This window comes from Chaetodon auriga, chromosome 19, assembly GCF_051107435.1.
Source record: "Chaetodon auriga isolate fChaAug3 chromosome 19, fChaAug3.hap1, whole genome shotgun sequence".
Lineage (NCBI taxonomy): Eukaryota > Metazoa > Chordata > Actinopteri > Chaetodontiformes > Chaetodontidae > Chaetodon > Chaetodon auriga.
The window spans coordinates 5,508,715-5,525,389 of NC_135092.1; the positions used below are offsets into that span (position 1 = coordinate 5,508,715).

General features: G+C 45.6%; 1 protein-coding gene across 1 annotated transcript; it reads right to left on the minus strand.

Moving 5' to 3' along the window:
* Window positions 1-38: 38 nt before the first annotated feature.
* On the minus strand, window positions 39-16,640 carry LOC143337961 (uncharacterized). Its single transcript, XM_076757996.1, has 13 exons — window positions 16,500-16,640; window positions 9,999-12,006; window positions 8,877-9,263; window positions 8,409-8,448; window positions 8,099-8,244; window positions 4,338-4,370; window positions 3,969-4,055; window positions 3,624-3,824; window positions 2,554-2,733; window positions 1,784-1,996; window positions 1,412-1,531; window positions 1,067-1,207; window positions 39-556 (listed from the first exon to the last, which is right to left on the minus strand). The coding sequence occupies exons 2-13, from the start codon at window positions 11,928-11,930 to the stop codon at window positions 485-487; spliced, it is 3,552 nt and encodes a 1,183-aa protein (XP_076614111.1). The 5' UTR covers window positions 11,931-12,006; window positions 16,500-16,640; the 3' UTR covers window positions 39-484.
* Window positions 16,641-16,675: the final 35 nt, after the last annotated feature.

Sequence of the window (16,675 nt, forward strand, 5' to 3'; positions counted from 1 at the left end):
ACACCTCATTTTAACAAGCAGAACAATCCACACCGGCGGCTTTTCTTTAGAGTTTATTCAGCAGAATTGTACATGCACTCCCCTTTCACTTGACCACTTCAGTTTCAAAGCTCCCTATCATCTGAGTTGCCCTGACTATTTATAGGTCCAACATGATTAGAGTACATTCAGATATTACAGCTATTTTAACCAAAGGTAATATTTACTCTGTTTGCCACCTAAATATGCACAATAAAACCCACAAGTTCTCTTTGGTCAAACAGAACACGTCACATGAACACTCGGCCTAGTGAGATAATCTGTCCTCTGCTGTCATACTGTAGATGTACATGTTTACATGACAGTGCACTGTACAGATTAAGGCAAGTCAAGTGATATCAAACAGGATGCAGAGAGAAGAAAGCGGTTTAAAACAACTGAAAGATGGAAGGACAGGAGTGAGGAGAGAGTGAGAGACGTGGGGGAAAGAGTGAGAAGTGTGTGTTCAGATGTAGACGGGCTGCTCCTGCGCTGTCAGCAGACGGTACATGGCTGCAGGCATCGTCTTCATGTGGATCTGGAGCAGAAACAAACCCAGTGACGAGAATTTAACACAGTTATTTCCAGTAGTGCAGCTTAAAATGTAACATCTGTCTTGAGTGTGGAGCTAGAGGAAAGGTCACAGGGTCATGACGACAAAAAGGGAGCAGGAGTGTGACCTGAAAATCACAGGGTGTGAAATAATCAGGGCTCCTCTGGAGAGTGTGAATGTCTATGAGGAATCCCAGAAATGTTAGGCTGAGCTCATGAACCAAAATGATGGTTCAGGGTCCAAACTCCCTCTGAATTATCTTCTGGATCAGAAATAGTTTCAATCATAATCTCTATTAAGCTTTGGTCAATGAAACTAAAGACTTCCTGCAGATATTTCAAACTAAAAGCTCAACAGGAAAGGGAGGAATTACATCCTTTGAGAGGCTGTAGCGCCTTTAATGTGAAACATCTGAGCAGGAAGTGTTGAGTTTCATGCAGTAACAAAGGTTTTAGTATTCTAACTTCAGAGAGAGACACTGAGAGCTGCTCCCACCTCTCCCATGGCGTTAGACAAAATCTGAACGATCTTCTCGTGAGGCGTCGCCACGACACTCTGGCTGTTGATCTCGATGATGCGGTGACCGACGCGGACGCCCCCTCTCTCAGCGATGCCTCCCCTCATCAGGCTGCAGATCTGCACACACACGGTTCAAAACACAACTCAGAGGTTCATATTTAATCTAGCAGAGACAGTAACTCTGAGGCTAACCACCTAGCTACTGTTAGCGTGATCTTAACGATCACTGATACAGATCTGTTACTGAGAGACAGACAGCAGGACCACAATTCACCCACCTCTTCTGCATGTGCGTGCGTGCGTGCGTGTGTGTATACTCACGATGCCGTTCTGGACGCTGAAGCCCAGCTGGTATCTGAGGTCCGGCCTGCGGATGAGCACCATGGTGACAGGAGGACACCTGACGATGTTCATCTTGATCCTCGACTGAGACTTGAGACCCTGAGGGAAGACGGAGTCTGGTTAGCAAACATACATTATCCATAAAACACAGGAGACGTGTGATGGATCAAAACTAAGCGGACTTTTTAAAACTGTTTTTATGAGTGCATCGTAGCTGCTACATTTAACCATTATTAAACATGTAAAATGGAAAAATTAGGCAAGAGAATAAAAGACTAACAACTACCAGGATATACTTTAAACATTAATGAAGAACAGAAAAGAGGAAGTGAACCGAGAGCAGCAGCTCACCTTGATGATGCTCTGGCAGGTGCTGAGCGGTAAACCCACCAGACTCGTCCCGTTTATGGTCATGATCTGGTCTCCGATGTTGAGTCGGCCGGACTTCTCAGCCGGCCCAGCGTGCATCATGCTGGCGATGATGACGGTGGGGAGGATGGACCCCCAGCCCGACTCCACTATGACCACACCCAGGATCTCTCCTTTCTGCTTCTCGATGTAAACCTGCAAGGGGACGCGTCCAGCTTTACTTGTTCAGCCTCTCAAAGACGGGCTGAGCTCCACGTCTTTAAACCTCTGCTAGTGAAATACTGCGGTCGTCCCGTCAACGTGAACTTTGAGAGTCTCCCGGGCAACTGCACGAGTCTGAATGATGCGAGATGACAGCAGGCGTTCAGAGCAGCGGGAGGAGGGTCTGAGGTCAGACCAGGTTGAGCGTCTCAAATTCACCTTCATACTTTTTGTTTTTTAACTGAATGACATTTTTCAGTCGCTGTCACACAGCTGTGACTCCAGAAGCAGCTGCTCGCTTGAACCACCGGAAGGAAAGCAAAAGAATAATACACTGGCTCAACTGTGTCCAAACATTCATTATAACATGAACTGAAGGGCTGTGATGCTCGAGAAAAGTTGCAAAAATCATGCAACGCATAAAAACTCAATGGATAGTAAAGTGGAATATTCTATCAAATACCAGCAGAAGTCTAAAATCAACTCAGTTTAAGGATGACAAGTGAATGGAAAACTCCTGTGACTGTGCTGCCACCTGCTGGTTCACTTACGTCTCTGCAGTTCTCTGACTTGGAGAAGTGGATGAGGTCGTCGTTGTACATGTCCTGAGTGTTGAGCAGGTCGCTGTACTCCCTCTGGCTCAGGTCCTCGGGGTCGATGCCGTTGGCCCTGAGAAACTCCTGGTAGGCGACGCTGAAAGACTGACCGATGGACTGAGCGATGAGCTGGGCCTGATAGAGAGAGAGAGAGAGAGAGAGAGAGAGGTGGAGAGAGAGAGACGGGGGGGGACGAGGGCTCGTGATTGACAGTAACATTTATCTTCCCATGGGACAAACTGAGCACAGACCTCATGTTAAAAAGGCTTGTTTACATCCCACTATGACACACACACGCGCGCGCGCACACACACACACACACGCAAACACACACGCATTGCACTACAATACTTGTGAGGACCCTTACCGACACGAAGCATTCCTTACTCATACTCTGCTTATCCTGACCTACACACACTCCGAAGCATGTGTGATGAGTCCTAACATGGTGCAGCACACCCACACAGAGGCAGATCAGCTGACTTTTTGAGGTTTACGCTCGTAATGAATAAAACATTGGAAAGCTTTTTATGTCCCCCATAACTTGGCACTTCTTTCTAGCAATGATCTGTGCTCACAGATCTCAGCAATTAACTTTGTGCATTCTTTGTTATTATTACTGACAGGAATGATGGACAAACCTACAAAATAATACACCAGAATGATCATTTAAATTGCTCTTCCTCTAATGGTCTTCTGCTCCAGGTAGACTGAAATTAACTTTTAACTAACCAACAACAGCTGGGCTCAGTGACAGCATGCATCACCTCTCCTTCACTCTCTAACTCTAATCAATATCCAGGTGATTCCTTGTCCTGGACCTCACTCTGTTCTGAACACACACACACACACATAGAACTCTTCCCTGCTAACTCCCAGCAAGACAACAAATTCCCATCATCCCAGAAATGTCAGAACGTTGCTCTAAATAACACAATAAGATAGCCGGTGACTACAAGCTCCAAAACAGGGTGATTTATATGACAATAGATTTAAGAGTAACAGATTAACGATCAATAACTCACGTCCTCTGACTCGAAGACGTGGCAGATCATCCTGTAGAGCCGTCTGTCATCGTGGTTCAGGGTGGTCTGCTCGGCTGTGTGGTCCAGGTTCTCCTGCGCGCTGCGGGAACGCACCATCTTCCCCCGGGCCATCAGCACCACCATGTTACCAATGTCGGCTATGTAGGAGATCGTCCTCAGCGGCAGGTCCATTAAAGACTCCTGGTGATCCAAACATGGCATGAGGCACTTATCATTCGGTTCTCTGCGGGTCCCTGGTACTAACATGTTAATGTGACGTTACACATGCTATTTAAGGTATTTATTGATACTGTTAGAAAGGGATGCATATTATCCTTTTTGCACCTGAGTGTCTGCATTGAGGACTTTGATCCTCTGCGTGGACATGAACAGGTCGACCTCAGCAGTGGACGGAGCCTCCCCGTCGGGGCTCTGCACAGCCGGAGAGACACGCAAGAAAAGTGAGCACAGGAGGCAACAGGTTGATGAACAGCAGCCAAGGAGAGCAGAGCGAGCGTCACAACTGTCAAAAGCCATCAAATCGAACAGCTACGAATGAGACTCTAATGAAAGCCAAGCACCAACGTCTCACGCAATCTGCATGAGGCATGGGGGAATGAATTCTGAACAATCTGCGCTGACGGTCTCCTCGTCTAACGTTAGCATTCGAGCTCACATTTCCATGACACGTACACAATCACAACACAAACGTACCTTTTTCCTGTTCTTTGCCTGCTTCTGAGCAGCCTGCAGTGATCAGAAAACACAACAGAGGTTCAGAAATCAAGACAACAACACAAGAAAACAGCTTTTTGGATGGACCAACAAAAACCCAATCGCCTCATTCACTGTAGACTGTCTTCATTCCAAATGCCAAATTAAGATACAAAAGGACCTTAAAGGTGTAAGCTTTGTTTGTGTGTGTGTGTGTGTGTGTGTGTGTGTGTGTGTGTGTGTGTGTGGGAGGACAGTGATGTTGCTGTCTATCACATCTGACAACAGCAGGCTGCCAGAGGCCTTCACAGCAAACATTTATCAAAAGTTTCCTCTTCATCAGTGTGACACCATCAACCCCGAAGAAAGACAAGCGACCTCATGTGTTTGTGGCAGACGCCTCATCACGGCTCCAGGTTTGCGTGTCCAAAAGTCGGCTTGTGCCACAGTTTGCTCTCCAAACCCACAGGTTTAACACCCTAACCGGTCTGCTCATCTTCATTAGTGGAGGTGTGATTAAGGTAAAACTAATGGAGATGGCTGTATGTTTGGGTTCCATTAAACCATCTTGGGATCTGTGAAAATGTTGTTTTGTGTACTATTTTTCTGACATTTTATAGACTAATTAGTTAATCAAAACAATAACCTGCAGATCAATCAGTAATGAAAATCATCACTAGCTGTCATTGACCTATACAATGTGAAACTGTGCTTAATAAGCTCTCTGCATGTTTCTACCATTCACTCTCAGGCAAAGACAGTTTCTTTAAGAAAGAGACGCCACTCTGAATCATTTTGAGGTTTGAATAGATAGAGTGGACTGTGTCTTTGTACTCCTTAAAAATACCAACACAATGGGGAGTCTGTTTCCAAATAAATGACCTAACTAGTGGCAGCGTGTTATTTCAGACGGGCAGTTAGCACCTAGCTCTGCAGAGTGATGACAGAGGGGGGTCATGAACGCAGGCTGGAAGCTCTCCAAGCCTTTATCATCACGTCTAAAGTGTTAGTATAAATCAACAAACGAAAAATAAAGTGTACCCACAGAAATCAATGCATAGCCGTTCATATTTACTTCGACTGTAGGTTTGATCGAGATTATTTAATGCCTCCTAATCTCGACACCAGGAGACAACAAACAAATACGAAGGTGGGATCGTTTCATTTCAAATGTTAAAATGTTTCTTAACTACCAGGCTGCGTTGAAAATCAAACTTTTTTTTTTCCAAGGAGTTTATTTAAATTCAAGCATATTTTTAATCTTGAAAGCATGACGCACGAAGTGCTACAACACATCATTTTGCAGTTCCTGTGAGTGACGCAGCAGCAGGTCCCGTTTGCCTCATGTTCCATCTAAAAAAATCTCACTTCTATAAATGGTGGTACTCAGGCCTCTGCTGAAGCTGACACATACTGCTAACGCGTACGTTACTGCGGTCAGAAAATGCTGTTTTGTAAACTGTGTTTTTGTAGAGGCCCTGTGTGACTCTCTCTGAGCCCACAGCGAACACGTCGCTGCTCGCCAGCTCCTCGGGCCACACGTCACATCATCATCACCAGCTCCGATCTGACTCCTGACCTGTGGTGGACGTCACCATATATCACTCTGTTAAGAGCCGTCGTGTCACCTCCAGCGTTTCAGTTGGTTTTATAATCAGCAGGCGTCTCGTGTGATAGTCAGCGTCCGTCTTTCTCTGTCGTCCTGGACCGTCCCGCCTGTGGAGCTCAGGCTGCTGAAGTCAGTGTCTTCCTCATAAAGGATGATTTGTCCATTTGTACAGTTGTCCATTTCACTCTCTGTGTGTTTTCCTTTATGTTGCTGTTTTAGGTTTGTGTTTTTGTCAGTTTGTAAGCTTAAAATTATCAACTTCCTTCTGGGCTATTTCAAAGATGGCCGTTCAAGAATAACATAAAATATAAAATATACACAATATTACTGACAACTTCTTTATCTTCATATTTTCTGAAGTAAATGTGTATGTGTGAGTTTTTTAAACCCTTACACATCCTGTGAGGAATGTTCTTATATTTTTGTTTATCACACCTTTACTCTTATGTTTTTATCACTATCTTGTTATTATTTACAAACAAGTTGTAGTGCTGTGAGAAAATACAGTACTACAGCACTACATAGCAATTTTTTAAGTACTGCAAATACTGACATGCAATTAATCAATTAGATAAATTCTTCATCCGACGTAACAGCGCGCTCCTGAATCCAATCATCAGATGGGTACTGACCCCGATCCTGACCCCATAAAGCGGATCAGGTTCCAGCCAGATGTGACTGATCCACAGTAAATACAGTTTTCTCTTCACACTGATGCATGACGCTACTGTGGTACTAAATCATCACTTCCTGCTCGAGAGACTTCACAATAAAAGCATCTTCCTGTACATAAGCGGGGTAACTGTGTGTGTTCCATCCATAGGTCACTTTGTAATGATGCAATTTCTCAAACCTTCTAAACAGTACAGTTCAAATCTGCACGAGCCTGCACAGGATGTTGGTGTATGAACGCCTCCGCTAGTTATGAACTGCTGTGAAGTTCAAGCTTCATCTTAAAGGCCAATGTTACTCAGCACGCACGGACATTTTTTAATTTGTGAAAAAAAAAAAGAGCTCTGCTATCAGATCAGTACTCTGCATCAGCACTACCTTCAGTCAGATCGGTGCATCCCTAAAAAAGAGACGCCAGCTCACTTAGCCTGTTAGACAGTGAGCCTCCATTCTGTCTTTTCCATTCTAAAAAATAAAATGATTTATGTACCCCCCCCCCCATCATTCTACAGCCTAACTACAGTCTAACCTTCTCCCTCCCTGTAGGTATCTCAGACCTTAAAGGACTGATGTCCTGGAACTGTCAGTCAGCCGTCCAGAAAGCACGGACGGGCTCAACTCCCGTCCTCCTCCCACCTCTGACTTGGCTCGTCTCTCTTAAATGGCAACGTCTTAGCGCTCATCTCTCACGCTCGCACAGTTCTGTGTTTGAAGGCCACGCTGTCACTGCGAGCTATCTTTCCCACTCATTCGCTGACACCACCTGACTCCAACTACATTCACACGGGGAGCGCAAATCTGTTTTTCAGTGCAAAGTCATGACTGTTCTCGTGTGAGCACAAAAACAACCCACATCAAATCATGTGAGATACACATTTCTATGTACTGCTGCGCTGAGTTTAATCGCTGTCATCGAAGTGTTTTTCCTTTGCGTGTCTGAATTCATGCACTGCGACCGGGGCAGAAAGCAGGGTTTACAGTCTCCAGGGCTTCGCAGCCTTGATCAAGAGTTTATGTAACATGCAGTGGAGCTGAGGAGAAAAAGCCAGTGTGACTGCGGATCAGGAGCAGTGATCTGTGGATGATGCATTGAGCAGAAACCCAGGGACTTTTCGCCCGCTGGCTGTGCTGCCTGCCGAGGGTTTCTAACTTTAAAAAGATCCACATATGAAGCGAACCTCGGTTACATCACTGACGATGAGTCCGAATGTGCTAGAAAAATGTATCTCCGTACGAAGGAGCTGTGGATTTGATCTTTGAGTAAGATGTATAGTTCTAGTGTAATTGGAGAAGTTTGTATTTAGAAGTACTGATAAAATTAAGAATTAAATGTGGGCTATTTTCAAATGAGTTAAGCTACTGAGAGTCCGTCTTGTAGGGAATAGTGAGGAACGAATGAGCGATTTCAGGCGCAGTCACATACTGTCCTGTTCTTCCTCCACACTGCAGAATGAAACGAGGGAAGCTGTAGCTGACTCACCCGGACTCTGCTCATGGCCTCCTGGGCCTGCTGCATGCGGGCGCTCTTCGTGGGTGTCCTCTCTGACAGCAGGTGGGTGCAGCCCAGGTAGGTCGCTGCAAAGATGATGCCATCAATAAGGTCTTCGGGGTCACACGGCCCCGGGACTGCACAAACCAAATGCGCTCGTTAGGCACATGTACACACACGCACATACAGTGCATGCCAGCACACAAACATGCTGCACAAAAGTATTCATCTTTATGTCCACAGATGAAAAGAACAGAGAGGGAGCGGAGAATGATATTGATTTCTGTGTGAGCACACTCACCGTCCACAAATGTTGGAAACTGAGGAAGAGACCTGCGGATCTGAGAAGGCAGAGAAAGGAAAAACTCACCATCACCATCCTTCTTATTTCTATTCACATAGTGCAGGTCTCTCCTATCTCATTTAAATTCTGCGACATGTTTATTGCTGTCAGCCTTTCAGCTGCTGGCGGATAAACACCTTGTAAAAATATGCCTGCCTCAATGCCTGAACGCCTTTGCAGGATTTATCATCCGTGTTGCCATGGATTCAGCGAGGGACGCTGTGGTCCGCCACTTGAGCCCAGTTTTTTTTAAGCATGTATTTGTTTACATTTTGGAACATGGACAGCATAATAAGTACACTGAATTAGCTATTACATGTTCCTGTTTGTGTACCCACGGACGTGCAGGCGACTGTCACTGGATTATTCTGCGCATCTTTTTTCTGTATTTCCAGGATGTATGGATGCCTATCTGTGAACTCTCACCTCCTGAACAGACGGCTGCTGTGGAGGCGACAGCGGCTGAACTTGTGGTCGAGGCTGCTGAGCTGGAAGCTGCTGATGGTGTTGTTGATGCTGAATCTGTTGTTGATGCTGATGTTGACGTTGCTGATGCTGATGCTGATGCTGATTCGGCATGTGTGTGTACGGTTGCGGCTTTGTGTATGTCTGCGGCGGCCTTGTGGCGTCCCTCTGCTGTGGGTGGTGTCCTTGGTGGTGATGGTTGTGTTGGGGCTGTTGTTGGTGATAATGTTGAGGATGAAGCGCTCTGGCTGACTCAACTCTCAGGGGACTAACTGGCTCCTGAGCTGGAACTGAGGCGTAGCGGGACGGAGAGTCAGACACTGACTGCGGGGATGAGTGAGGCGAAGACTGAGAAAAGGAAACAGGGTGAAAGGACAGAAAGAAAATTTAGAATCAGCCGACTCCTTATTCTGGCAATACGTTATTCAGGATTCGGGCATTAATCCAAGTAACACAAAATGAAATGAGAGCCAGGGATGTAAATCTTTAGTTTGCTTGCTTCCTGAAAGCAGTGAGATCTAATTTAATCAATGCCAACACAGCAGACTCATATCCTTCAACAACGTCCATCATCAACAGAGTCGTAAAGGTATATTTCACCATTTTGGGAAAGAAACAGAAATTGCACCGAGAAATAACAAAAAGAACTCTGCATATAGCTCTGATATTGTCCCTTTTTAGATTTCTGTTCATGTTGATGCATATTACTCCAATTACTCCAGCTGATCTGCAAAATAAACAACAGCACTTTATATTTCTCTCCCCATTTTTCTGTTCCACCAACATGACAGAACACTGTAAACAGTATATTAAGCAAAAAGCAAATCAAAAACAGAACTTGCTACACTGCTCCCATTCCCACGTTTGCTATTTATTACTTCATGAATAGAAGTGCAACATCTGCTGCAGAGGAATCAAAACTGTTCTGATCAGCCACTTTGAGCTTGAAAAATTGCCATTTTTTATGTAACGCATGAGAAATTTTAACAAGAGCAGATGGCAGCGTTGTGAGTAATTTGCAAGATAGATTTTTTTCAGTAAAAAAACAAACTGAGCATTAATGATGAGTGAAGTCATACTTACATGGCCAGCTGTAGTCGGCAGTGGGTAGACATCCTCTGTTGGGCTGACCTCCTGCCTCATCACCCAAATCGGCTCCACAGGCTTGTCAGGTGTGTAAGGGGAACGTATCGTCTTCGTCTTCACCTCCTCAATCGCCTCCTTAATGTCTTTAATTGCCAGGCTAATGGAGTCCCTTGTACCTTCCTCCCCTTGGGGACCCACCGTGTTCCCCTCTGCCTGGGCCTCACCTGAGCTGCTCTGCCCGGACGAGGGGCTCTTGGCCTGCGTTGCTGCCTGTTTGGGTGCCTGCCTGTGACTTTTGGGAACGGGACTTTGATCGGCGCTGTCCCCTTCACCGTCAGACTGTCCGTCGTAGTGGTGCAGCCGGCAGCCAACAGAGCGGTCAAGAGGGGAGTGATGTGAGCCGCGGTCTCTGCCCTTTCTTGGCGCATAATGGGAGCCCTTGGTGGGGGAGGATGGAACCCCTTTTTGTACATTCTCGTGTCTATGGCTAGTAAAGGGCTCTTGGCGGGACTCCTGCTGGGCCTCATTTGACTCAGTCCTCCAACCAGATTGCCTGCAAGGTTCTCTGTGTAACTCGGGGTAGGAGGTCTTAAGCGGTTCAGGAAAAGAGTTAGGATGGGATTTTGGCTCTGAGTACGACTCATAAACATGCTTGGGGTATGACTTTTGGTGGGACTCTGAATAAAATTCTGCATAGGTTTTTGGATAAGACTCAGAGCAGGAAGTGGAGTGAGAGAGCGAGCATGACTCAGAGCAATCCTCCTCATCATCCTCTTCTTCTTCTTCTTCTTCTTCTTCGTCTTCTTCTTCTTCTTCAGGTAGCATGTCACTATCAGGCAGAGGGCTAAAACTGGTTTCCTCACTGAAATGGTCCAGCTGGGGAAATGGTGGAACGTCAGGAGATGAAGGAGGAGTTGGTGACTGGAGGGGCGGCGGGCTGTGGAGAGGTCCGTCCATACTGAGCGAGGCGGCGCTCTCTGTGTCGGAGCAGAGATCAGTGATTTCACTTCCCTGAGCTGCAATGTCCTCCACTACATCATCCATCACTTCTTCTTGATCCTCCTCCACCCTCTCTGCAAGTTCTTCTGCTTCGTCATCGACCATCATGTCGTCGTGGCTGCAGCTGGAGTGACCTGGGGTTGAATGGGGGTCTCCATCATTTTCCACCTGTTCTTGTTCTTGGTCCTTCTCCTTAACGTCCTCCAGCTCCTCTTCACACTGCACTTTAAGCTCCTGGAGGTCCTCCTCTGCCTCAGCAGGAGCAGTGTGTCGGGGGCGAAGTTGCACGTTATGGGTTGCGGGACCAGGTGAGAGGTGGGTGGGGGTGACAACAGCAACGGGAGTCTGGTGAGGAGATCCCCCGTCCTGTGATTGGTGTGTTACAGCATCATCTGATGGGGGCTGCTGTACCTGCATATCTGCTGGACCCTCTCTCTCATCTGCACCAGGTGAAGAGTCCTGCATCTCTCCGATTGGCTGCCTCTGTCTGTGACCTCTGAGTCTGGGGTTAGGGTCACCATGACGGCGATAACGGGCAACAGCAGGTCGGGGCTGATGGACAGGACGAGGCTCATTGTCTTGACTCTCCCCAACATCCGACCTAGAGGGAGTCACCGCCGGGACCAGACCAGGACTCTGGGCCTGGCTTTGGCCCTGTCCCTGTCCCTGTCCTGATGGGGGCCGGCGGCGATGTCGAGGAGGTCCGCGACCTGTGGGTGGGTGGTGGTGGTGGTGATGAGGGTGATGATGATGGTGATGATGATGATGGGGATTCGGTTCCCCATCCTGGTTGAGCATCTGACATGGCCTCCAGGATCGACGTACAGGAGGATCCCTGGGTGCGTTCCCGTTGGGCTGCCTGCTCCTCGGAGGCACCTTGTGCTCCTCGCCCGCTTCCCCAGACGCCTCTCCCTGATACTTGTGGCTCATGGCCGGGGTGTGATCCGACTCCAATTTTCAGAACATGCTCCTCTGGTCTCCAAGAAAACCCCGCTCATAACACAGCCTGGGAGAGACAGAGACAGGATATGGACAGGAAATCACAAACAGAAGAAGTCCAAGGAAAGGTTTAAGTTTGCATGTAAAACAGAAACCTTGTTAGGGCTGGATGCTGAATGTCTGTACTTTCACAGACTTAAATGTTTCCATAGTACTAAAATGGCACTGAATGGTGGCTCAGCAGATATTTTCTTGAATTCATTCTGTCAATTTTTGACTAGCTCATTTAGGAACAATTCTTTCTCTTTGTTACGACAACTCAGGACTCAACTAAAGACTATTCCAATTATTGATCTGTTCAGTATGGAAAAAAAAAGAAAAATCACTGAATTTGTCATTTATAAAACAAAAATGGGAAACAACACTTAGTGTAAATGTGAGCATTCACTGCTTTTCTTTGTTTTATATGGAGTATCCATATAATACCAGACAAAATGAGCAATTTAAAGCAGAGGTTGACCAATAGTGGATTTTTAATTTTTAATAAATACCTAATAAATTTCTATAATTGTGATGTACAACCCAGCGTGACTGGTGGAGGCTGCTCAGCCATCAGCCACGATCAGATCCAAGTTCCACCAACATCAAGAGTTTGTCAAATGTCCTATTGGCCAAAACAATGAATCAGTCTACCTCTTATATAAAGCTGTGACCTTAGGGTCCGGGATAAGGTCCTGGGATTAGGTCCGTCTTTTTAGGACAACAGAAATTCACTTAAGCTCCACTTATTCAGTATTCACATGACAACTTCTTCCACTGTCCCTATGTGAATGTCAATGTATAAATTAGGAAAGAAATTGTATATATTGAGAAAACAGCTACAAAAGACACAATTCTTTCAGCTAGATCAGGGACAGGCAGTGCAGCGGTGTAGTGGTTAGCACCATCACCTCAAAACAAGAGGTTTCTTACTCAGGGACAGGTGACTACTCTCAATTGCTTGCAGGTGTGAATTTAAGCATTGATGGTTGTCCATCCCTCTGTGTCATTGTGATTATCTGGTGCCCTGTCTCTTGCCCTATGCCGGCCATTCCTGAGAACCTCAAGGACAAGTGGGTATAGCTAAGGGATGGCTGGATAGATCAGGGAGGCACTGGGTTGCAGGCAGGAGGAGCCTGTTGACAGCAGGCTTTTCAACCCACCCTACTGAGTGCGGGCATGGAGATCAGGACTACCCCGTGGTCCATGTTCAACCAACCTTCCACTAAACTGAAAGTACACACACAGAAACAGGAAATACTACAGGGGTGTTCAATTTCAGGCCGGGGACTCCCTGCCTCTATATTGCTAATAGCAAAAACCTAAATCCTCTGGGATTCATCTGGGTGTGCAGTGCATTTTAATCTGCACTACATTCATCCGTCCACCAGCAGCTGGCAGATGGCAAAGGGCAGGAAGAGAGAAAAGGAGGAGGAGGAGGAGGAGGAGGCAGGGCAGAAGGACAAGGAGGGCCATCGCTCTCGTATCAGATAAGACATGACAGAGAGAGATGAATAGGGCAGTGATCTGAATAATAAATGGCCTCTGTGAGAGAGAAGCCCAGTTTTGATATTTATTTAATATGACGAGGCTATCAGGGTATCCATCACTTATCTCTTATCGCAGACTTCATCGCCACTGAGGTCAACAAGCTGAGAAAGGACACAGAACATAATCCTACTAAATATTTCAGGAAAAATAAACTGCTTCCAGAAAAGATCAACAATGGTGACAAATGTACGGTCTGATCTGAGGAAAGAAAAAGTCAAAAGCTTGTTTATGAAGGCCCACATTAAAGCTTAAAAGCATCATGATTGCTACTCCATATGTTTCACTGAAACACGGCTTTCATGAGTTATTTATCTGACCTTAATGATCAGAAGACTCCACTAATGTGTGATGTATGTCTGTGTGAGACTTCTAGATTTTTCTCCTTGAGATTCCTTAACTCAGCTCTGTGCCTGACTGTGCTGAACAACTCAAGTTCTCAAACAGTCTTGACTGGAGTCCAAACCATCACTGTTGTTTTTCTATTGAGATTGTTATAAATGTCTGGCAAACTTGGAGAAATATGCAGGATTATTAATTTTGGAATATTACTTAAAGAACGATTTCTTGCATGGAAGTTACTATACAAATAAAAATATATTAATGATAAACTCACTCCAAACTGTCAACTAGTGCAGCTCCTCTTGGATCAGATTAGATGAAAAGGCAACAGAAGGTTTACTGATGTGTTTGTCATCTTATATGTGCAGATATACAAATTCTAGACCGTTACAATCAGACACGTGGACAGAGAGAAGTCACAGGGGACAAAGGTTAATGTTGATCCTGTAATCTGAGCACAAACCACAACTGCTGGGATGGGAACATGAAGGGAAGCAGCAGGAGCGATGGCAGACTCCCACAGAGAGTTTAGGACTAGATGGCAATGGTTGGGTGATTTGGTGGTGGTGGTGGTGGTGGTGGTGGTGGGGGGGTCAGTCGGAGAGGAAGGTTTTGCCCGGGTCACAGATGGCCCTGGCAGCCCGGCAGTGAAACGAACAGGCCTGCAGAGCTGTGAGCCGAGCACTGCACTTCCATCTGTCAGGCTGCAGTGAAAGCCGCGGGGTGGAGGATTTACTAGCCCATTAACTCACTGATCTTATACTGACAGACAAGCACACACTGACAACAACACACGTGTACTATACGTACTTGCAAGGACCTTCAATAATTACATCGATTCACTGGCCTTAAACTTCCTCCACTTCATGGCTAAAATTAGGGCTTAAAGATTATGAAATGCAAATATCACAATACAACTGAATGAAGGCAGCAACATGTCGCAGGTCTCTGGACAATTTCAATATTCTGTTAATATTTTGGGCTGACTAGACTATTGTTGATTCCAGAAGATATTTAAATCAATTAAAATTTTGAGACACAATTATCAGTTCTGTGTATACAATGTTCTACAACGGTAGAAGCATTCACTGTTCATTTCACTCCCTCTAAACAATCAAAAAACCTCATAAAATGGTCACATTACTAAATATGGACCTGTTTAGTTTGATTTATTGCTTGTTTATCAAGGACCGTGTAAAATTACCAACAGCTGCACCTGAGTTAGCTTCAAGCTGCGCCTCCTGCAGTCCAGGTGAACACAGGAGCCAAACGCAACACTGAGTTTCAAACAGATTCAATGTGACAAATATCCAGGAGCAGTTAAAATGAAAAATCATCCTGCTGAATCTTCCAGATTAAAAACGGATTTTGAAAGCAGGGTTTAAAAATGATCATGGAGGTTTCATCTTAAGCAATAATTTCATTTTCAAAAATGTTACACGACTTCGACAGACTCGAACACTGGGTGGAGCAGCGATAAGAAGATGCAACATTAAAAGGTACACCCACGAAATTTACAGCCCAATGCTGTGGGTGGTGTTTAGCTTCATATCACAACATTGTATTGTACTGACACATTCAATTTTGCACCCAACTCAGGCCCTAATACTGCACTTTATCGAATTTAGCCTTTACTCTGCCCTAAAATCCAAACAAGTGCTGAAACAGTTCGCTGATTGGCTGTTTAATCGACAAGTCAACCAACAGAAAATTAAAAAACAATTTTGATTTACGTAATTCAAGCAAAAATGGTATGCAGTCCTACCTTCTCGGTTCTGCGGATTTGGTGCCTTTTTTGAATTATGTAACAATAAACACCAGAAAACTGATCTTTGTGTTTTGGGCTGCTGGTCAAACAAAACAATTCTGATGTTTAAGATGAATGAATCAGAGAGAAAACAATTAAAAAAATAACTGTCCTCACTTTGGATGATTCTCCTCATCTTTCTATGCTTGAGAGGATGATCCATCCCCTCTCTCTCTCCCACTCACTCACTTACTCACTCACACACACACACACACACACACACACACACACACACACACACACACACACAGCACGCATATGTTCCATGTTAGGATGCATCAATAGTCGTGTTACTTACATTGTGTTTACATGGAGACTACGCCATTGCTCCAGGGGGATTAATCCATGAACAAGTGCCAAACTGGCAACTGCTTTTATTTTGAAGGCTTACTGGCTTCTTAAATCCCCTCCCATGGCCTTGAACGATTTTATTATATTGAAAGGGCAAAAGCCTTCATTTTGGGATTGGTGCTCATTATCAATTTGTGATCAGTCCTACACTCCATCTCTTTGAAACGCATTTCTTAAGGTACAATTCATAAATGATTATCATGTTATTCTGGATCTGATGCAACTCAATCATGGGAATCACATACACGTTGCGTCTCAATGACTGAAACACATCACATGTTTTTGTCAAAAAAAAAAAAAAAAGTGCAGCAAAGTGTCACCTGTCTAAAAGCCTTCCTCCTCTCCTGATGGTCTCGAATAAACCTCCGCAGGTGTCGGATCCGCCATCAGCGAAAACGACTTGAACACAATCTCATCCCTTCTCCCTGCCCCACACCGAACCTGCCTTCCGGACATGACATTTACTCACTTACCTGCATGTCAGAGGAGGACGAGGAGGAGAGGCCCAGGTCCGGGTGCCGCAGTACACATCGTCCCTGTTCCCAATGCTTGCTCGCTTTGCTCGGCTTGGTTTGGCTCGGCTTGTCCCTCCAGACAACTTGCTCGGATTAAAGCGGAGCTCAGCCCCTCCTTCCGCACCGTGACATCA

What these genes read in the sequence shown, in the direction of transcription:
- LOC143337961 (XM_076757996.1), bottom strand. Translation starts at nt 11,930, where the DNA reads ATGAGCCACAAGTATCAGGGAGAGGCGTCTGGGGAAGCGGGCGAGGAG. An exon ending in CCTGCCAGAGCATCATCAAG is followed by an intron (nt 1,532 to 1,783) that starts GTGAGCTGCTGC and finishes GTCTTCCCTCAG; the next exon opens with GGTCTCAAGTCTCAGTCGAG. An exon ending in TGTCTAACGCCATGGGAGAG is followed by an intron (nt 557 to 1,066) that starts GTGGGAGCAGCT and finishes TTTCTGCTCCAG; the next exon opens with ATCCACATGAAGACGATGCC.